This window comes from Schistocerca gregaria, chromosome 1, assembly GCF_023897955.1.
Source record: "Schistocerca gregaria isolate iqSchGreg1 chromosome 1, iqSchGreg1.2, whole genome shotgun sequence".
NCBI lineage: Eukaryota > Metazoa > Arthropoda > Insecta > Orthoptera > Acrididae > Schistocerca > Schistocerca gregaria.
Genome location: NC_064920.1, coordinates 385,051,649 through 385,075,594, shown reverse-complemented (window position 1 = coordinate 385,075,594; position 23,946 = coordinate 385,051,649). Strand labels below are relative to the sequence as shown.

The 23,946-nt window shown below is 42.2% G+C and overlaps 1 protein-coding gene across 1 annotated transcript in view; it reads left to right on the top strand.

Annotated features, from left to right (window-relative positions):
• Positions 1–23,946, top strand: part of LOC126348796 (uncharacterized) — a 185,828-nt gene that overhangs the window by 55,935 nt on the left and 105,947 nt on the right. The window contains exon 3 of the mRNA XM_050002385.1: positions 18,456–18,641. Coding sequence (XP_049858342.1) covers positions 18,456–18,641 — 186 coding nt within the window. The remainder of the gene's footprint in view (positions 1–18,455; positions 18,642–23,946) is intronic.

Here is a 23,946-nt window from a genome sequence, read left to right as displayed (position 1 = left end):
ATGGTGTAGAGAGCCGTCGTGCATGAATTCAGGCCACGACTGGTCTGTCCGAGCAACGGTGCGCCACAGACATTCTGCATTCTCCGTGTTACCTCTCATGCAACAAAATCGAGGTGCCTTTTTTCAACAGGACAATGCTCATCCACGCATCGCACTCTTCTCTACGAATTGTCTGCGTGGTGTTGAGGTACTCCTGTGGCTAACAAGATCCCCAGATGTGTCCCCGATAGAACATGCAGTATATGGGACCAGTACGAACGTCAACTCTGTCCCATTGCCAGTACCCATGACCTCAAAGACCAGTTACAACATTTGTGGGCCAGCCTGCCTCAAGAGAGGATCGAACGGCTTTATGTTGCCCTCACCAAGTGGATCAGCGCATGCATCCTGGCCAGGGGGGGGGGGGGGGGGAGGAGAGGGGCGCAACGCTTATACTCATAAGTGGGCTCGTACTGCCAAGTACTTTGAAAATCTCACTCGATTTTATAGTCACTGAAATACCATCACTTCCCTCTCAATCCGTGAAGATTCATTTCGTTCCCCCCCCCCCCCCCCCCCCTCTCCCCCTCCATGGGTACTTCACATTTTTGTCCGACAGACTGTAAATAAAAATTCTTGCATGCAACAGGAATTTTATTCATAAACGAAAACTAAAAAATAGTGTTTTCCTTCAAATATGGCATTTTCCCCTATTCTCCGGTTGTTGTTGTTGTTTGTTGTTGTTGTTTGTTGTTGTTGTTTGTTGTTCTGGTCTTCAGTCCTGAGACTGGTTTGATGCAGCTCCCCATGCTACTCTATCCTGTGCAAGCTTCTTCATCTTTCAGTACCTACTGCAACCTACATCCTTCTGAATCTGCTTAGTGTATTCATCTCTTGGTCTCCCTCTACGATTTTTACCCTCCACACTGCCCTCCAATGCTAAATTGGTGATCCCTTGATGCCTCAGAACATGTCCTACCAACCGATGCCTTCTTCTGGTCAAGTTGTGCCACAAACTTCTCTTCTCCCCAATCCTATTCAATACTTCCTCATTAGTTATGTGATCTACCCATCTAATCTTCAGCATTCTTCCCTAGCACCACATTTCGAAAGCTTCTATTCTCTTCTTGTCCAAACTATTTATCGTCCATGTTTCACTTCCATACATGGCTACACTCCATACAAATACTTTCAGAAATGACTTCTTGACACTTAAATCTATACTCGATGTTAACACATTTCTCTTCTTCAGAAACGCTTTCCTTGCCATTGCCAGTCTACATTTTATATCCTCTCTACTTCGACCATCATCAGTTATTTTGCTTCCCAAATAGCAAAACTCCTTTACTACTTTAAGTGTCTCATTTCCTAATCTAATTCCCTCAGCATCACCCTACTTTATTCGATTACATTCCATTATCATCGTTTTGCTATTGTTGATTTTCATCTTATATCCTCCTTTCAAGACACTGTCCATTCCATTCAACTGCTCTTCCAAGTCCCTTGCTGTCTCTGACAGAATTACAATGTCAGTGGCGAACCTCAAAGTTTTTATTTCTTCTCCATGGATTTTAATACCTACTCCGAATTTTTCTTTTGTTTCCTTTACTGCTTGCTCAATATACAGATTGAATAACATCGGGGAAAGGCTACAACCCTGTCTTACTCCCTTCCCAACCACTGCTTCCCTTTTATGTCCCTTGATTCTTATAACCACCATCTGGTTTCTGTACAAATTGTAAATAGCCTTTCGCTCCCTGTTTTTTACCCTTGCCACCTTTAGAATTTGAAAGAGAGTATTCCAGTCAACATTGTCAAAAGCTTTCTCTAAGTCTACAAATGCTAGAAACGTAGGTTTGCCTTTCCTTAATCTTTCTTCTGAGATAAGTCGTAAGGTCAGTATTGCCTCACGTGTTCCAGTATCTCTACGGAATCCAAACTGATCTTCCCCGAGCTCGGCTTCTACTATTTTTTCCATTCGTCTGTAAAGAATTCGTGTTAGTATTTTGCAGCTGTGGCTTATTAAACTGATTGTTCGGTAATGTTCACATCTGTCAACACCTGCTTTCTTTGGGATTGGAATTATTATATTCTTCATGAAGTCTGAGGGTATTTCGCCTGTTTCATACATCTTGCTCACCAGATGGTAGAGTTTTGTCAGGACTGGCTCTCCCAAGGCCGTCAGTAGTTCCAATGGAATGTTGTCTACTCCGGGGGCCTTGTTTCGACTCAGGTCTTTCAGTGCTCTGTCAAACTCTTCACGCAGTATCGTATCTCCCATTTCACCTTCATCTACATCCTCTTCCATTTCCATAATATTGTCCTCAAGTACATCGCCCTTGTACAGGCCCTCTATATACTCCTTCCACCTTTCTGCTTTCCCTTTTTGCTTAGAACTGGGTTTCCATCTGAGCTCTTGATGTTCATACAAGTGGTTCTCTTATCTCCAAAGGTCTCTTTAATTTTTCTGTAGGCAATATCTATCTTACCCCTCTTGAGATAAGCCTCTACATCCTTACGTTTGTCATCTAGCCATCCCTGCTTAGCCATTTTGCACTTCCTGTCGATCTTATTTTTGAGACGTTTGTATTCCTTTTTGCCTGCTTCATTTACTGTATTTTTATATTTTCTCCTTTCATCAATTAAATTCAATATTTCTTCTGTTACCCAAGGATTTCTACTAGCCCTCGTCTTTCTACCTACTTGATCCTCTGCTGCCTTCACTACTTAATCCCTCAAAGCTACCCATTCTTCGTCTACTGTATTTCTTTCACCCATTCCTGTCAATTGTTCCCTTATGCTCTGCCTGAAACTCTGTACAACCTCTGGTTCTTTCAGTTTATCCAGGTCCCATCTCCTTGATTTCCCACCTTTTTGCAGTTTCTTCCGTTTTAATCTACAGGTCATAACCAATAGATTGTGGTCAGAGTCCACATCTACCCCTGGAAATGTCTTACAATTTAAAACCTGGTTCCTAAATCTCTGTCTTACCATTATATAATCTATCTGATACCTTTTAGTATCTCCAGGGTTCTTCCATGTATACAACCTTCTTTCATGATTCTTAAACCATGTGTTAGCTATGATTAAGTTGCGCTCTGTGCAAAATTCTACCAGGCGGCTTCCTCTTTCATTTCTTGGCCCCAATCCATATTCACCTACTACGTTTCCTTCTCTCCCTTTTCTTACACTCGAATCCCAGTCACCCATGACTATTAAATTTTCGTCTCCCTTCACTATCTGAATAATTTCTTTTATTTCATCATACATTTCTTCAATTTCTTCGTCATCTACAGACTTAGTTGGCATATAAACTTGTACTACTGCAGTAGGTGTGGGCTTCGTATCTATCTTGGCCACAATAATGCGTTCACTATGCTGTTTGTAGTAGCTTATCCGCATTCCTATTTTCCTATTCATTATTAAACCTACTCCTGCATTACCCCTATTTGATTTTGTGTTTATAACCCTGTAGTCACCTGACCAGAAGTCTTGTTCCTCCTGCCACCGAACTTCACTAATTCCTACTATATCTAACTTTAACCTATCCATTTCCCTTTTTAAATTTTCTAACCTACCTGCCCGATTAAGGGATCTGACATTCCACGCTCCGATCCGTAGAACGCCAGTTTTTTTTTTCCTGATAACGGCATCCTCTTGAGTAGTCCCCGCCCGGAGATCCGAATGGGGGACTATTTTACCTCCGGAATATTTTACCCAAGACGACGCCATCATCATTTAATCATACAGTGAGGCTGCATGCCCTCGGGAAAAATTACGGCCGTAGTTTCCCCTTGCTTTCAGCATTTCGCAGTACCAGCACAGCAAGGCCGTTTTGGTTATTGCTACATGGCCAGATCAATCAATCATGCAGACTCTTGCCCTTGCAACTACTGAAAAGTCTGCTGCCACTCTTCAGGTATCACACTTTTGTCTGGCCTGTCAACAGATACCCCTCCGTTGTGGTTGTACATACGGTACGGCTATCTGTATCACTGAGGCACGCAAGCCTCCCCACCAATGGCAAGGTCCATGGTTCATGGGGGAGGTATTTCGTAGTTAATGTGAAACATTTCTAGGAACATAACGTAGAGACAATTGACGGCCTCACGTATTTTGATCCGTTTACAGCACAACGTATTCTAACAATATTCCGAAACAAATCAGCAAACATTTCTTAACTAGTCCCTCTCCAGCGAGCCAATGCTTTATTATAAATGTTGAGTGATGGTGAATCTATCGTCTATGTTACTTGCGACTGGATTTGAGCATAGTTCAAGCGTAACTACACACATGTTTTACTTGATACTGTCTGACTCATATTTTGTCTGCTATATTTAATTTAACTATTGCACTCGTCAAACAGCTAAACACCGATTATACACACATTCATCCGAACCCATGTTCTGCAAACCACTCTCGTATGTCAAATAAAGTCTGCGTTTCTAATAAAAGGACAGTCGATGGCTGCCGCACCAACGAATTTCACACGTTCTCTTCTACCATTGTAATTGGAAGACATTCGGTCATCTGTTGAGTCTATCAGTAACAACAGAATTACGGTGTTATCAGCCATTACTAGGATTAATTTTGATAGAGTTTACAGAAAAATAAATGCTGGAGTATTAGGATCCGTTCTAAAATTACCGTTCAGAGAGAACAATCGTTGTAAAATATTGAACTTCGAAGTATCTTCTCCCTGACTGTCCTTTGAGGGTGAGTCTACCTTAAGATTTTCTTATTGATCACAGTTATCAATCAAATCAAGACGAAAGCGTCTTCTGTAGTGAACAATTGGTCTCCATGTCCTGGTGCTGGTTTTGCATAATTTTAGGCATAATATGACTGGGTTTAGCGTTTTGTATCGAGGAAAGCTGTTGACTATATTGAAACGAAATTCGGCACATCTTTCTATTTTCTGAGAAGTAATTATTGATACATAGCAACATTACTCAACAGTTGTGCATAGATAAACTTTTTTCCTGGATAACATATTTCCTTAGAAAAACTACTTTAACGAAAATCTTTTAAACGAAGTTTCCATGGACCAATGTACTGTATAAGCAATTACTCTTCCCAGACTTCGCCTGTGACTAGCATAGAAAGAACTCTTTAAGACAGCGTCCAGTGAAGAATATCCACTACAATGGACTGTGCAGTAAGTGAGGAAGTATACGGGGTGTTTCAGCAGGAATAGTAAACATTGTAGGAGGTGGTAGTATAGACGAATTTGTATAAAATATTTCATATAACATGCGTGACATTATAATAGTGACAGAGATACTCCTGCTTACAGAGATATTTTCATTTTACTTGTTGGTACTCCAGTTGCTGTGGGTTTCTTTATCAACTGTTTTCTTTGTTTTAAAGTTAAAGTCGTGAAGTTTTACTTCACTTTACAAAACTGAATTTCTCAACTGTTATTGTGATTTGTTAGCTAATTCTGCTGTGTCACTCAAGTATGTCACATGTATTTAAAAATTCTGAGTATGACAGAATGGTATTTGTGTGTGGCATTTGTAATGGAATCGCTGCTGCTGTATATAGAGGATTTGGTTGATGATTCCTAACTGAAGAGCACCACATTCCAGCGAGTTCACTCATGTTTTCAACAAACTGCATGAAACTGGTGCAGTTGCCAGCAATCTTATTTCAAATAAATGGTAAAATGAACAAAATGTAGATAAAGTCGATGAAATTGTTCAGTTATTAGAACAAGCACAAGCAGAATTTCTACACTTATTGATGTTTCGCATGCAAGAATATGGTAGAATTACATACGCACAGCCCCTACCCTTATTTACAGCTGACGGAATTCTGTCATTGGTTAATTGCAGATGTCATTATAGTACTTGAGGTCTGGCAAAGATATAGAATATCACTGCGCACATTCATTTCAGCGGTAATTAATTGGTAGGTTAAAATAATTATGGAGGGAAGAAATCAGATGGAAACATTTATAGATGGATGTGAGATTTTATTAAAGTTGGATTGGTGAACCATGATCCGAGATAGGAATCATGAGGTACCTGAACTTAAATTGAGCTTAATGATCCGAATTTACGGCAACTGCCGGCGGTCGCGAATAGCCTTTGTTTGACAGGAAAGGGTAGGCGCTCGCAAAGAAAAGTGAGACAGCATGGTGGGAATTAAACTGCGGAATTTGTAAGTCAAGAAGGCCGGCGTAACTGGCTCGAACTCCTCAGCTATAGCCTGGTGGAACAGTTCAAAGGAACGCAGAAGGGGAAAGGAAAATTAGTCTCACAGAATTATGGACTGTCAGAGGTACGATACAGGTGAACAGGTGAAATTACGTCTTTATTATTTTGAAATTGTTTCCACTGGGGCCCTCAATTTAAGATATTATAGTGTGACATCCATTAATACTCGTACAGCGGATGGTCTGACATCATTGCAGCCCAGAGAAGGTTAGCATTGTGTAGAGAATGTTGCTCATGTTGCAAGAGATCGGACGTGTGGCGGATGTCAGCTCCAACTCTATGACATTATAAACTTAGTTTTTGCTCATGTTGAGAACAACGTCTAATCAAGCATAGTCGCGAAGGCATTTGACTGGTGCTGGTGAAATATTTTTTGATTTGTGACGATGTATATATCATGTGGTGGTAATGCATGGTAATCAGGAAAGCTTATGCTGTATTGGTAAAAGCATATTACTGAGCGATATGTGCCCTTTCAATACGTAAAGAGCTAATTTTAGTTAAGACGAGACACAAGATGAAAGCTTTATTTAAATGCCAGCGGTTTGAGACAGCAAAAAAGTAAAGTACAACAAGTCCAAAGATTTTTTAACGGTATGCTCTGATTTTAAACACTGAAGAAGAACAGCTTCAAAACAGGGGCTTACAATATAATATAAGAAAGAAACAAGACATAGCTACAATAAAAAATGCGGTAGTTGAGATTAAAATGGCACGTGAGATAGGAAAAGTAAGCAGAGGCGAACAGTTTATTATTGCAGCCAAAAGTGAAAAGTTCTTAAAAAGATCCCAAAATCTTTCTCGAAAGTAAATCACCGAGGATAAAGTTATTACAAAGCTCAATAATAAACTTAAAGATCAAAAAGTTCTCGTCACCAGAGCAAGTAAAGGCAATACAGCCGTTTCAATTTATGACACTGATTACATAAAAAGACAAAAATTTTCTTTAAGAAAAAACTGTAGAAGCTAGAAAGGACCCGACAAAGAGGTTTCAGAAAGAATTAAACAAAAGGATAGATAATGGGAATTTCTTGTTTTCAGATAAAGAAAAACGGTACTTAAGGTAATGAACGCACGTACACCAAACCTAAGTGCGCAAATAAAGATTCATGAACAAGAAAAACCCATTAGGCCAGTGATTAATAATATAGATTGTCCTACATATAAGATTAATAAGGAACTCAATAAAATTTTGAAAGCTAATTTTGTTTACGAATTATCTTACAATGTTAAAAGCAGTGCGGCCTTTGCGCAATAAGTAAAAGATATCGAGATACCGGAGGATGCCACATTCGCAACAATGGATGTTGAGAACTTATGTACAAATATTCCCATCGATGAAGCCTTAGATATAATAAAAACTAACCTATTACGTAATGGGCGTCTAGGTCAAGCTGAAGTTGTAGAACTGATTGAAATATTGGAGTTTGTTCTGTCGTATAACTACTTTCTATTTAACAACAAATGTTACAGACAAGGCGATGGAATCGCTATGGGAAACTGCTTAACAGGAACAATAGCAGAAATTTTTATTAACCAAGAAAAGACTTTCTTCGAGACGAATCCAGAGATTCTGACGAATATAGTGTATTACAGAAGATATGTCGATGACTAGCAGTGTACATTCCAAGATAAAATTCACGACAGAAATTAAAGTAGCCAAAAAGATTAATTTTCTAGATCTGACGATTCATAACATAAATGGTAGACATGCGTTCCAAATATTTAGGAATCCAATATGTACGGACGTGATTATCAATGCCCACTCCAATCACCCACAACGTCAGAAACATGTTTTTTTTTATTCAGTATTGCACAGAATAGTAAGATTTCCATTATGTCAAAATGAAGTGAAAAAAGAACATTAAGACAGGTCGCCCTTGCCAATGATTATGACCCAGACATAGTTAACTCCACACAAAGCAAAATTAAAAAGATAAAAAGGAGCTAGAAACGGCAGGTAAACCCGACATCCGGAAATGATAAGTACGCCACTATGAAATACTGTACATAGGCAAAACATCAGATAAAATCGAACATATATTCCGAAGAAACGGGGGTAAAACTGCATTTAGGACTTCCGATAATTTAAAAAGACTAGTGCGTCATAGCTTGCCACGGAAAAGTAATAAATATAGTAAATGCAATATCGGACAGACAGGACCTTTGATATAAGGTTTAAAGAACACACGTATCCCAGTAATAAGACAGGGCTAGGCTTACGTATGCAAGAGTAGGGTCATAATATTGGAATCAACGAACAGCTTCAAATTTTACATGAAATTGCAAGAAGTATATGATCAGACATTTTAGAACAACTGGAGATTGATGTTACGAGACACAGAGAACCTGACAAACTCATCAATGAACAGAATGAATTTGCAACAGACGCGTACTTCAACATTTACGACGATGTGTTCACCTGAGCCAATCGTTTTTACTACACACGGGCTTCATTTGAGGATGGTACCTTCCGGCGGTCGAGTATTGCACTGTCTAGTGCGGACCGCAGCAGATGTCAGCAACATGCAAGGCGGAGGGGAGGATCGTGCCAGCCACCTGCAGCAGAGCACTACACTCCTCGTGCTGCCCGTGTGGTCTCTGTCGTACTAATGGACGACGGCATAAACAGGCAGCAGCCGGAAATACAGCGCCATCGGGCGTCAGAAATACACTCTACTAGTGCTACTACTATTTTCGTCTATAGCAATGTTTTCTCCTTGCTCTGAAATGTTATTTCACTGACTTAACGATGTGTTCTGTAATTTTACATTTTATATACATTTGACCTCAGTATTAATAGTAAATTTGTCATATTTTAGGCTTTTGAAAATAAAGACTGTCTGATAGAGGACGCGCGCATCTAGCGGAAGGAGGGTGAACAACACATGAACCTGTGTTCTGTGTATGCCGCCTTTAGGTATTTCGCATAATTTCCGCTAGATTACTAATAAGCCTGGTTAAATATTGCACTTATTTTTAGGTTTTAATATAAATTTTAATATAAATATTCATTTGTATTGTTTTAGTATCTGAAGATGGTCATTGTATGGCCGAAACCGGTTATGACTGTGTCATAAGAATGTGATTGCGTCTATAAATAAACAGAAAATTTTTACAAAATAACCAATCACTCACTCCATGGACAAAATGTTTTTTTCCAAAGACCTTAGCTTTATTGTAGAATCAACATAATTATAGAAAAAATAACATTTTTATTAGGAAAAAATTATAAAAATTGAAATGTAATATGTGATTTTTTTATCCTTGTAATATACATAATATATGGAATTAAATAGATCTAGTACCTCAGCCATCATGTCTTGCATATCTGGTAAAAGTTGGATCTCCTACAAATGTATAACATTGGATTAAATGGCACCTCAATTTGAGGATGCATATTAGAAAAAAAATTGCATCAATTTCTTTGTAATTTCTTAATGACCCTAAGCAGGTTCAAAAAGACTCAAAATGCTTCCAATCTGTTTAGAAAGTGTGCTGAATTACCTGATATCAACAAAAAAATCTGTAAAACATATAAATTATAAACAGTGCATGAAAGAAATAGATGTCGATTTTTACATAATATTGAGTCGGAAAGGTATCCTGTATCCTTAAATTCTTATGCAAAATGTAAAGTTTGCCGCAAGCTCATCGCCTCCAGGGATGGAACACCAAAGCAAGAAAAATGTCAGTACAGAGTGATCTTTTCAGAGTCACGCAAACTTTATGGTTGGTAACGCCCGTGAAACAACCGTCTATTAAGCAAGAGTGGGTACATAACTATCTACTCCGCCAACATAGCGACTGGTATTTTTTCTGCTCAACTGAAATCAACTTAAACTTTGTTTGGGAATTTTGTAATTCTGCGCTGTAGTGAAGCTGTGATGATAAGTCTCATCAGTGCGCACAATGCCAATTATTACTGACCTGCAGATTAACTGTGCTGTAAGAGAGAAAAAAAAAATAAGACATGGGCGTAGCGCATACGCTTCTTAATGCAGCAGATGAGAAAAATATACATGTGTAACAGGATATGCTAAATCTGAACAGCAAAGTTGTTACTCCATGTATATTATAACGCAACATATCATGCCAAGTTTTTGTAAAGTTGTAGCACAGAACGGGTCAAGGATTGAGACAACCGTGATGCCGTAACATGGAATTACGACTTTTATGGCATTCGAGAGCGGTCGATGGAAAAAAAAGTCGATATTGTGTAGCGTCAAATCTACCCACGAAGTGTATGCTGTGAAAGATGGAAAAAAATTAGCACAGTTTCCATCCTATTATCCAGTATTACATGGCAGTATAAATGAAACTACCAATTGCTAGAAGTCTTGGCTTCCGTAATTAGCATATTTCCTGTTCTTTTAGGGAAGAATATTACCATAAACGTTAGTATATGCCATTTAATAAATATCATAATTTCAAGTACTTTCAAATAGCGTTAAAAACGGACTTCCTACGGATGTATAGTTGTTGTTATGTGAAACGTGGCATAAAATGTAAGGCGAAACACGATGTTGCAATGCACGACAATAAACGTGACATGAGCTAAAGTGACAGGTGTCACGGCGTTACGTACAGTATAATGCGACAAAACATGATGCAACACTCGACTTTACACGACCGTTGCAATAATACGTAATGTGCGGTGCACCAAATGACATGCACTGTATCATGTGATATGTATTATGACAATAGCGTGACAATAGCTCAGGTGGGACGTACCATCTGGCATATGCCGCACCACATGGTACGCGATGAACTGCATGGAACATTATGAACGTATTTAGTGATGAGTCATAAGATTTGCCATTGGCATTGTAAAGCTGTCAGAAACGACAAAGGACTTGCAAGATCAAGTGGACGGAATGGACGGTATCTTGAGAAGAGGTTGTAAGATGAGTATCAGCCGAAGTAATGCAAGGAGAAGGTATCAGGCGATGCTGAGGGTATTAGACGGAGAAATGAGACACTGAAATTAGAAGGTGCTTTTCACTGTTTGAGCAACAAAATGACTGATGATGGTCGACATTCAGACTGGCAATAGCAAAGAATCGATTCTAAAAGGGAAGAAAACAGATTTTGGTTAAATTAAATACAAATTTAGAGGTTAGGAAGTCTTTTCTGAACGAGGATTGCAGTGGAACGACACAGTTCAGAAAAGAAGAGAACGGAAACTTCTGAATTGTGATGCTAGAGGAGATGGGTAGATCATGTAATCAACGAGGAGGTACTGAACAGAATTGCGGAGAAAAGAAATGGGGTGAAGTAAGGGGGCGGAGATAAATATTGCAGAGGGAGACCAAGAGATGAATACAGTAGGAAGGTTCAAAAGGATGTATGGTGCAGCAGTTATTTTGTGAAGAAGAGGCTTGCACAGACAGGATAGGGTAGCATGGAGAGCTGAATCGAACCAGTCTTCGGACTGAAGACCACAACAACAACAGTATTTCTCTCATCCACTTTCGTGGAATAAGGTTGAAAACTAGTTTTTTTGCGTCTTATAGAATAATACAGTGCCTTGATAATTAACTAGCAATTTGTGTGACATTCGCCATAACCATTCTGATGATGTCTGGAGTGCAGCCTTGTATGGAAGTGAAACGAGGGCAATATAACAGTTCAGACGAGGAGACAACAGTAGTTTCTGAAATGATGGGCTACAGAAGAATGCAGGAGATAAGATGGGTACATCCGAGAACTAATGAGGAGGCACCGAAATAAATTGTGAAAAACTAAATTTGTGGCACAACTTGAGTAAAAGAAGGAATCGATTGATATGACACATTCTGAGACGTCAAGGAATTGTCTATTTGGCGATAGACGGAAATGTGGGCGGGACGAGGGGGGGGGGGGGGGGATAAAACTTGAGAGAGCAACCAATGCATGACTGTAGTCAACTGGGTTAATGTTACAGTAATTGCTAAGAGGTACAATCAAGATTGAGTAGCATGGAGAGTTTCATCAATCCATTCTTCGGGATGACGACCACAACAACAAATAATAATTAATTTATCTTTGTTTTCATTTGAATCAGAGACTGAGTAAGGGCACCATCTGCAAATGTTTCAATTATTTGCAATAATAATTTATAGTATTTAAACGATCAATGCTTCGTTCAAGTAACATTATTATTCCCATGGGGCTTACACGAACGTATACAAATCATGTACGAAAATTGTCGAGTTACAATATTTGACTGAAAATAGTTTCCTTATATCTATTTTATATTTATAATAAGCAAGATATGTTAATATCTGTTTCGATGTAAATCTAAATAAACATGTAAATTGAACACACGTGTACAATGTCCGCAAGCGGACTACAGGCAATGTCGCAGATTCCGGACGGCTCAACAGGCATGTCTCCCAACACAAGCAATTTTGGCGCTGACATGTGAATGAAAACGACCACTAGCGACAGACAGGACTCAGTACACGAATAAAATGCCAGAGCCCCTGCAGTAGACTCACTTGGCACAAGTAGCCGACTGACAGACAAGAATGTCGCTTCTTTAAAAGGGGCTTAAGATTTGCCGGGCGCCCTTGGTTGGCGGAGAATGCTCTCTTCTGATCATACACTGAAGGATTTCACGATCGGATCCCATGGTTGCTGACGATTCTTCCGGACTGTACGGCCATGGTGGCTGGACATCTTCGGAGGTGCTCCTCGCGACGTCGGACTACATAAATACTGTGTAACGTGGAAGTGGTTGAGCTTACACGTGATCAGCAGAAATAATCTTTTCAGAGTTAGAATTTAACTATCGATTGTCGCCTGTCAAGATGAAACTTATCTATCGATTCTGCCTAGCACTGTCGATATATCATTGTTATCATGGCTTCTCGTTTTCTGTTAAAATTATAGCTATGGTGATGATGTTCGGTTTGTGGTGCGCACAACTGCGCCGTCATCAGCGCCCGTACAAAGTCGCAATTTTTACACTGTCCAAGTTGTACACACTCAAATCGAGCCACTATCAAGAATGATGTTGTTGTTAGATGTTGCTAAAACGGTAGGTTATCAAGATTTAAGTAAATCTGAACGTGGTGTTATAGTCGGCGCACGAGCGATGGGACACAGTATCTCCAAGATAGCGATTAAATGGGGATTTTGCCATACGACCATTTCACGAGTGTACCGTGAATATTAGGAACGTAGTAAAACATCAAATCTCTGACATCCCCGTGACCGGAAAAAGATTTTGCAAGAAAGTGACTAACGACTGATGAAGAGAAACGTTCAACATGACAGAAGTGCTTGCCTTCCACTGAAAGGTCTCTGTTGGATTCCTTTCATGTTAATTTCTTAAATCTGTTGTCATTTACGGCATAAATTCCTCTTCTAAATTTACTGTGGTGTTTCTGACTATCTGGGAGGAGACTGAGCAGTGAAACGTGTTACTTTTACACATAAACAAGAACGATCTGTCACACTGCTACACTTTAAAACACAGTTTATATGTAATTCATGTCACACAGTCTCATACGGAACCTACATCCGCTTTCTTTTATACACTGTATGTGATAAGATACTGTCATCCCCCCTCCCTTCTGTGTGAAAGAATGAATGAGCAAATGTATTTCTAGTTGCATACTGGATGGTAGCAGACAAGCCTGTCTGCTAGAGAACAGTAGGAAAAACGTTGGAACAGGTAGCTAAGCTTTCTAGAAGCAAAGAGGTTTCTATTCTTAGTGTGGTCCTGTCCGTCCCTTGTCATGTTGGTATAGGGAGCTGCCCCTCTGGTCACTTCCATTTGTATCTGTTAAGCACGCTCGGTAGGAGCCCAGGTCAGTCTGTCCGCGGCGAGCGTCTGAAGTGGTAAGATCTCCGGCTAAGCGCGTGTCTGCTAAGTCCGCAGGACAATGGATTTCTTAAGTTCAGCCTAACTGAAAATTTAATCACCTTTATTTCAGGTTTAGCTCTAAAATATCTAATGTTATCTTAAATTGCAACACAGTGTAATTCGAGTGTGAAGTTCAGAATATATTCTGGTAGTTGCTTTGTCACTACTTTGTGAGTAAAGTGGAACCACGTGTTGATCAGTAACTCTAACTAAGATCATCAATCTTAAATGCGAATGTGCGTGAAATTATAACGTCTCGTCTTGACAATATACCTGTATTTCAATATAGCAACTTTTCTTTATGTTCAACCCACGTGGGATGTACTTGGTGAGACCAGTACCACGTGCTTATACAATTGTTTGACCCATCAGGTTAATAGTAAGACGTTTCTTTTTTGATCTAATTTATTTTAATTATCAAAATTATTGTGGAGTTACACTCTTTGTGTAAACCAAGTTGACCACGTGAAGCATGTCGTGTAATCATCAAAGTAGCCCTCAGCTATTCTTTTCGGGAAGATTTCACAGAGAGTTAGTATGAATTTAGTATACCAGTGTGTGGTAATGACATGACGGACAGGATTGCGCTATGAACGTAATTTATTTGGGTGAAAATTGAATCGGTTGGTTGTGGTTAATTTCCTCTTGCGTATGTTTCAACTTTCTTCGTGTGTTATTTTATGAATGCAGTGTTGTATGTAGTCTCCCAATCTTGACTCCCTATTTGATGTGTCCCGTAAGATTACAAACACATTTACACAATCCTAAATAAGGTACCAGTTTAGTTATGACTCAAGTTTAACATGCTGAAATTTCAATGATCAATGTTAAAATAAATTTCCAAATATAAACTGATTTATTTCTTTTTATTTAAATTTTCTTGGTGAAACAGTTGCTCAGTAATGCATGGTTAACTTCCCCAGACAGCTCACGGCTTTTAACCCGCTTTTATTGTCTTATCAGCACCGCTTTTATATCAAATTATAGCAGCAACATTACACCACAAATTGCTGCAGATTTCAGTGCTGAGATATCAATAAGTGTCAGCGGGCGAAAGATTCAACGAAACGTCATCGATATGGGCTTTCGGAGCTGAAGGCCCACTTGTGTACCCTTTATGACTTGCACGACAGAAAGCTTTACGCCTCGTCTGGGCCCATCAACACCGACACTGGACTGTTCATGACTGGAAACATGTTGGACGAGTCTCGTTTCAAAGTGTATTGAGTGGATGGACGTGTACGGGTATGGAGATAACCTCGTGAATCCATGGATCCTGCATGTCAGCACAGGACTGTTGAAGCTGGTGGAGGCTGCGTAATGGTGTCGGGGGGGGGGGGGGGGGAGGGAGGGAGGGGATGCAGTTGGAGTGATATGGGACCCCTGCTACGTCTAGAGACAACCTTGAGAGGTAACAAGTACATAAGCACTCTGTCTGATCACCTGCATCCGTTCATGTCCATTGTGCATTTCGAAGGACTTGGGCGTTTCCAACAGAACAATGCAACACCCACACGTCCAGAATTGCTGCAGAGTGGTTCCAGAAACGATGTTTAAGTTTAAACACTTCCGCTGGCCACCAGATTCCCCAGACATGAACATTATTGAGCAGATCTGGGAAGGCTTGCAACGTGCTGTTCAGAGGAGATCTCCTACCTTGTACTCTTTCGTATTTATAGACAGCCATGCAGGATTCATGGTGTCAGTTCCCTCAAGCACTATTTATGACATTAGTCGAGTGCATGACACGTCGTGTTGTGGCACTTCTGCGTGCTCGCGAGAGCCCTACACAATATTAGACAGGTGTAACGATTCGTTTGGCTCTTCAGTATACAAGCACAGCGCTAATTTTAACAGAAACACAAGTGGCTCTGCAGCATCGATATACAGCGTGGTCCACTGATAGCGATCGGGTCAAATATCTCACGAAATAAGCATCAAACGAAAAAACTACAAAGAACGAAACTCGTCTAGCTTAAAGGGGGAAACTAGATGGAGCTATAGTTGGCCCTCTAGATGGCGCTGGCATAGGTCAAACGGATATCAACTGCGTTTTTTAAAATAGAAACCCCCATTTTTTATTACATATTCGTGTAGTACGTAAAGAAATATGAATGTTTTAGTTGGACCACTTTTTTCGCTTTGTGATAGGTGGCGCTGTAATAGTCACGAACGTATAAGTACGTGGTATCACGTAACATTCCGAAAGTGAGGACGGAGTTTGCTTCGTGATGCATTACCCGTGTTAAAATGGACCGTTTACCAATTGCGGAAAAGGTCGATATCGTATTGATGTATGGCTCTTGTGATCAAAATGCCCAACAGGCGTGTGCTATGTATGCTGCACGGTATCCTGGAAGTCATCATCCAAGTGTCCGGACCGTTCGCCGGATAGTTACGTTATTTAAGGAAACAGGAAGTGTTCAGTCTATGTGAAACGTCAATCATGACCTGCAACAAATGATGATGCCCAAGTAGGTGTATTAGCTGCTGTTGCGGCTAATTCGCACAGCAGTAGCAGACAAATTGCGCGAGAATCGGGAATCTCAAAAACGTCGTTGTTGAGAATGCTACATCAACATCGATTGCACCCGTACCATATTTCTATGCACCAGGAATTGCATGGCGACGACTTGGAACGTCGTGTACACCTCTGCCACTGGGCACAAGAGAAATTACGGGACGATGACAGATTTTTTGCAAGCGTTCTATTTAGCGACGAAGCGTCATTCACCAACAGCTATAACGTAAACCGGCATAATATGCACTATTGGGCAACGGAAAATCCACGATGGCTGCGACAAGTGGAGCATCAGCGCCCTTGGCGGGTTAATGTATGGTGCGGCCGTTATGGGAGGAAGGATGATTGGCCCCCATTTTATCGATGGCAATCTAAATGGTGCAATGTATGCTGATTTCCAACTTAATGTTCTACCGATGTTACTACAAGATGTTTCACTGCATGACAGAATGGCGAAGTACTTCCAACATGATGCATGTCTGGCACATAGCTCGCATGCGGTTGAAGCGGTATTCAAATGGTTCAAGTGGCTCTGAGCACTATGTGACTTAACTTCTAAGGTCAGCATTCCCCTAGAACTTAAAACCACTTAAACCTAAGGACATCACACACATCTATGCCCGAGGCAGGATTCGAACCTGCGACCGTAGCGGTCGCGCGGTTCCAGACTGTAGTGCCTAAAACCGCTGGGCCACCTTAGCTGTCGAAGCAGTATTGAGTAGCATATTTCATGACAGGTGGATTGGTCGTCGAAGCAGCATACCGTGGACCGTACGTTCACCGGATCTGACGTCGCCTGATTTCTTTCTGTGGGGAAAGTTGAAGGATATTTGCTATCGTGATCCACCGGCAGCGCCTGACAATATGCGCCAACGCATTGTCAATGCATGTGCGGACATTACGGAAGGCGAACTACTCGCTGTTGAGAGGAATTTCCTTACACGTATTGCTAAATACATTGAGGTTCGTGGACATCATTTTGAGCATTTATTGCATTAATGTGATATTTACAGGTAATCACGTTGCAACAGCATGTGTTCTCACAAATGATAAGTTCATAAAGGTACATATGTCACATTGGAACAACCGAAATAAAATGTAGTTTGAAAAAACTACCTGTTATCAACTGTTTGTCTAAAATTGTGAGCCACATGTTTGTGACTATTACAGCACCATCTATCACAAAGCGAAAAAAGTGGTCCAACTAAAACATTTATATTTCTTTACGTACTACACGAATATGCAATAAAAATGGGGTTCCTATAAAAAAAACCGAAGTTGATATCCGTTTGACGTATGGCAGCGCCATCTAGCCGGCCAACCATAGCGCCATCTGGTTTTCTCCTTCAAGCTAGACGAGTTTCGTTCTTTGTAGTTTTTTCGTTTGATGCTTAATGGTTCAATTGGCTCTGAGCACTATAGGACTTAACATCTGAGGTCATCAGTCCCCTAGAACCTAGAACTACTTAAACCTAACTAACGTAAGGACATCACACACATCCATGCCCGAGGCAGGATTCGAACCTGCGACCGTAGCGGTCACGCGGTTCCAGATTGAAGCGCCTAGAACCGCACGGCCAAACCGGCTGGCTTTTGAGACTTATTTCGTGAGATATTTGGCCCGGTCACGAACAATGGACCACCCTGTGTAAGGTTTTATCCTTGACAGGTGACAATCGATAGTTAAGTTTTATCTCTGACAATATGTCTGCTGACCGCATGTAAACTCGAACACCAGTATCTACGTCTCTCTGCGACGTCCTGCTTGTCATTCGGCAAGGCTCAAATTGGTGTACGAGTATGTGTAGGTAGACCTGTGCTTGCCTTTCAGTTGTCGCCCGCCGCTAGTGTTGTGTGACGGGGCAGGTTGTGCCGGTAGGCGGTGGGCGTACTGAGCGCGGCGACGGGCTGCTGGCTGCTGCCGGCCAAGCTGTCGCTGTGCCGCGTGGTGGGCGCGTGGCGGCTGCCGCTGTGCGCCGGGCTCATGCTGCTGGCCGGCGCGCTCGCCGTCTGCCTCGCCGCGCTCGCCTGCCTCTCCCAGCACGGCCAGGGCTACTGGATGTTCGTGAGTCCAACAGCTACACCTTACGGGGTCGTCAAAAAGATCCCGTTCGTAGGCCGTGCGGTCCAGAATCGGTGTGCCTGGGAGGTGAAACAGCCGTGAGCAATGAGGCAATCGTCCCACCGAGGCACTAGCTTGAAAATAAAAATTTGGTAAAACACTGTGTCCTACTACTCGAAGAAGTCCGTAACTGCGTTTTGCACATCCTCGTGCGACAGGAATAGTCGACCCTTCGAGGCCGCTCTGAAGGCGTTACAAACGCATGGGGAGAGATTAGGGCGACAGGGTGGGTTCTCTAGTGTCTCCCACTTGAGTTGGGGTACCTTCTGCGTTACATTTGCGACATGGGGACGTTTGTTATCATAGAGGAGCACACCCCTTGGTGCACCATTTCACAACGGTGGTTCGCGACAGGCGTGCTGCCACATCTTCATTCTCCGATGGATGTCTAGCGGTCTTCGTCTTTCAGCAGCGATGAAATACTTAACGCATACACATCGGAAAGGCTCGAATGGCACACTGGTTCGTTGCCTACATGCCGGAGCTTACACAGGGTAATACAAAAAGGTACGGCCAAACTTTCAGGAAACATTCCTCACACACAAAGAAAGAAAATACGTTACGTGGACATGTGTCCGGAAATGCTTACTTTCCATGTTAGAGCTCATTTTATTACTTCTCTTCAAATCACATTAATCATGGAATGGAAACACACAGCAACAGAACGTACCAGCGTGACTTCAAACACTTTATTAGAGGAAATGTTCAAAATGTCCTCCGTTAGCGAGGATACATGCGCTGATGCAGCCCTGGAGAATATCACAGCCGTCCACAATACGAGCACGAAGAGTCTCTACATTTGGTACCGGGGTTGCGTAGACAAGAGCTTCCAAATGCCCCCATAAATGAAAGTCAAGAGGGTTGAGGTCAGGAGAGCGTGGAGGCCATGGAATTGGTCCGCCTCTACCAATCCATCGGTCACCGAATCTGTTGTTGAGAAGCGTACGAACACTTCGACTGAAATGTGCAGGAGCTCCATAGTGCATCAACCACATGTTGTGTCGTACTTGTAAAGGCACATGTTCTAGCATCACAGGTACAGTATCCCGTATGAAATCATGGCGGTGAATCGAGGAAGTACAGTACATACTGACGAAACTAAAATGAGCTCTAACATGGAAATTAAGCGCTTCCGCACACATGTCCACATAACATCTTTTCTTTATTTGTGTGTGAGGAATGTTTCCTGAAAGTTTGGCCGTACCTTTTTGTAACACCCTGTATACCCGCGTCGGTGTCGCGTTTCGTGTCACATGGGCTGTAGCAACACCATCAAACAGAAACTTTTTGATCGCCCCACTCTCTGACGGCGGTAGACTGCCACAATAGTCGCCATGTCCTGAACTGACTGCCACAGTGGTCCATCGCCCATGTGACTGAGATGTGGTAGCCCTGTGTCACCGCCGGCCGCGGTGGCCGTGCGTTTCTAGGCGCTTCAGTCCGGAACCGCGCGACTGCTACGGTCGCAGGTTCGAATCCTGCCTCAGGCATGGATGTGTGTGGTGTCCTTAGGTTAGTTAGGTTTAAGTAGTTCTAAGTTCTAGGGGACTGATGACCTCAGATGTTAAGTTCCATAGTGCTCAGAGCCATTTTGAGCCCTGTGTCACAGTTTAACATATGCAGTAGTAGTGAGGTTAGTGAACTTCTCTTACAGTCAGGATTGCGCCCAGATTTCCGATGATTTCATGCAATGACGTTATGTTTCTCCCCCCCCCCCCCCCCCCCGTCCCAATGCTCCCCGACCCCTCTAACATCACTGCTGACACAGAGCAACTACCCTTCGTATAAAATGGCTGGAGATGCAAAAATGGAAGGAAACTGAAAATAGCTAAATCGTGGTATTGGTTGTCCTCCAGTCCTGAATCTCACAAACCACTTGTACCAAGTATAAAATGATAGCAATTCCAAAAATCCAATTTACGCAATTGTTGTATTGGTGGGAAATACAAAAACAACCAATTTAGTGGAACTAGAACACTTATGCTACGTATAGAATCGATTATGGCTGTCATGAGGATACTCGTGCAGCCTGAATTGTTGCCAAGACACTTGTTCAAAGTCTATAATCCTGCAGCCGGCTAAGGTGGCCGAGCGGTTCTAGGCGCTACAGTCTGTGGCCGCGCGACCGCTACGGTCGCAGGTTCGAGTCCTGCCTCAGGCATGGATTTGTGTGACGTCCTTAGGTTAGTTAGGTTTAAGTAGTTCTAAGTTCTAGGGGACTGATGACCACAGATGTTAAGTCCCATAGTGCTCAGAGCCATTTGAACCATTTTTTTAAATATATAATCCTGCATGATTAGCCTGAGAATACTGAGCCAGCCCACCATTTGTCTGGTCATTTGGACTAAGTGTGGAATCCAAGACGGCGGACCTGGGATACTGGTTCAATCTGTTTAGTTGCCAGGTCACTTTTTCTAAGTCTAGAGTCCTGTCTTAAGTATAAAATGGCATGAAATTAAAAACTCGTCTTTTCCTAAATTTCAATCCATTTGTGATACCCTCATATTAAAAGATTTCAACCACCCCAGTTAGCAGACTTCTTGTGCTGTTTAGATAATTGTCACCCTATTTTTAAATCCTAAGAGCTGACTTGCCCTAAGTTTAGTGCTGAGTAACTCATTTTCTATGTCTAACATTTACGGTGTACATGTGCTAAGTTAAAATGTTAGGAAATTTGAAAATGCAAGAAGCACTCTTATGCTTTAGTCCAGTGTCGATCATATTTAAAAATGGCATGGAATTCAAAATTGTCTTGGGTTTAAAATGCTATCTGTTCTGCAATAGCCCACCGTTATGTCCTGGAAGGTACTTCAAAAGTCCCAGTTGAACACTCATCTTCTGGTGAGAACTTGTACAATGGTTCTGAAGCGAGAAATTTGCTGGCACTATATTTTTTTTTAAATTTACCACAAAAAATGATGTGTGGGAGAGGTGGCATTTCACTAGCAATCTGCCCAATCTGTAAAAACACATAAACCTTATATGCATCTGGCACGTATCCTTTATCTTCAAGTAGCAAGTCGAATTAAGTCCAACAAAAACGCTCCAAATACATGTGACGAAAAGAACATGTTATGGGAGTAATGGTATGCAGCCTAATTGTGAGGAGTAATTCTAGAAGAAAACCTATCAGCATTGGTAGACGAAAGCTGAACACTGTAGCCGGTGGACTAACACACACGCGAGAAGTATTCGGACGGTTGAGTATGCGCCATCTCGCAATAGCCGACCTACAGACTGTGCAGAACCATTAGGCAGCTGATTACAGCCTGCACCCGAACATGCCATCCTATACGTGGTCATCTGCGTACGCCTGAAATGCTCGACGTGCTACTCCGTTTTATGCTTTAACTCAGTTAGCTGTACTGCAACGAACACACACCTTTTTGATTTATGCCACATAACCGACATTCACTTTTGCTCTAGATTGGCTTTATTACGACAGAAATTTGTCAGTTGTCGATCTAAGGAGAGTTCTAAGTGTACTCGTGTATCTGTGGAAGCTTATCGCGCTCATAATCGATCTGCATGGAGTGGGGTTTCCAACCGTTGGCAAGCTGTATTTTCGGTGAAACGGTGCTCCGGCTCAGATAAGAATGTCCTGGAGAAAGGCACTGAAATGTGTGAATTAGTGAGAGGGTTCCAGAAATTGCCGTGCATTTGTAAAGAAAAGGCATCTAAGACGCCAGTACCACCGACTCAATGAGTACCTGTCCAAGTACACTGATCTAAAGTATCCGGACACCCCCAAAAACATACGTTTTTCATATTAGGTTCTCTGTGCTGCCACCTACTGCCAGGTACTCCCTGTCAGCGACCTCAGTGGTCATTAGACATCGTGAGAGTGCAGAATGGGGCGCTCCGCAGAACTCACAGACTTCGAACATGGTCAGGTGGTAGGGTGTCACTTGTGTCATATGCCGGTACGCGAGATTTCCACACTCCTAAACAACCCTAGGTCCACTGTTTCCGATGTGATAGTGAAGTGGAAACGTGTAGGGACACGTACAGCACAAAAGCGTACTGACCGAGACCGCCGCAGTTGAAGAGGGTCTTAATGCGTAATAGGCAGACATCTGTCCAAATCATCACACTGGAATTCCAAACTGCATCAGCATCCATTGCAAGTACTATGACAGTTATGCGGGAGGTGAGAAAACTTGGATTTCATGGTCGAGCGGCTGCTCATAAGCCACACATCACGCCGGTAAATGCCAAACGACGCGTCGCTTGGTGTAAGGAGCATAAACAATGGACGACTGAACAGTGGAAAACGTTGTGTGGAGTGACGAATCACGGTACACACTGTGGCTATCCGATGGCTGTGTGAGGGTATGGCGAATGCCCAGTGAATGTCATCTGCCAACGTGTGTAGTGTCAACAGTAAAATTCGGACGCGGTGGTGTTATGGAGTGGTCGTGTTTTTCCTGGAGGGGGCTTGCACACCTTGTCGTTTTGCGTAACACTATCACAGCACAGGCCTACATAGATGTTTTAAGCACCTTCTTCTTTCCCACTATTGAAGAGCAATTCGGGGATGGCAATTTCATCTTTCAACACGATCGAGCACCTGTTCATAATGCAGGGCCTGTGCCGGAGTGGTTACACGACAATAACATACCTGTAATGGACTGGCCAGCACAGAGTCCTGACCTGAATCCTATAGAACACCTTTGGGATATTTTGAAAAGCCGACTTCGTGCCAGGCGTCACCGACCGATACCTCTCCTCAGTGCAGCACTTCATGAAGAATGGGCTGCGCCACAGGCCGCGCATAATGAACGGGTGTTCGATCGTATTGAAAGATGCAGTCAGCGTCCCCGAATTTCTCTTCGACAGTGGGAAGCAAGAAAGTGCTTGAAACTTCAATGTAGGCCTGTGTTGTGATAGTGCCACGCAAAACAACAAGGGGTGCAAGCCCCCTCCATTAAAAACACGACCACACCATAACGCCACCGCCTTCGAATTTTACTGTAGGCACTACATACGCTGGCAGATGACGTTCACTGAGCATTCGCCATACCCACACCTTGCAATCGGATCGCCACATTGTGTACCGTGATTCGTCACTCCACAAAACGTTTTTCCGCTGTTCAATCGTCCAATGTTTACGCCCCTTACACCAAGCGAAGCGTTGTTTGGCATTTACCAGCGTGATGTGTGGCTTTTGTGCAGAACCTCGACCATGAAATCCAAGTTTTCTCACCTCCGCCTAACTCTCATAGTACATGCAGTGGATCCTGATGCA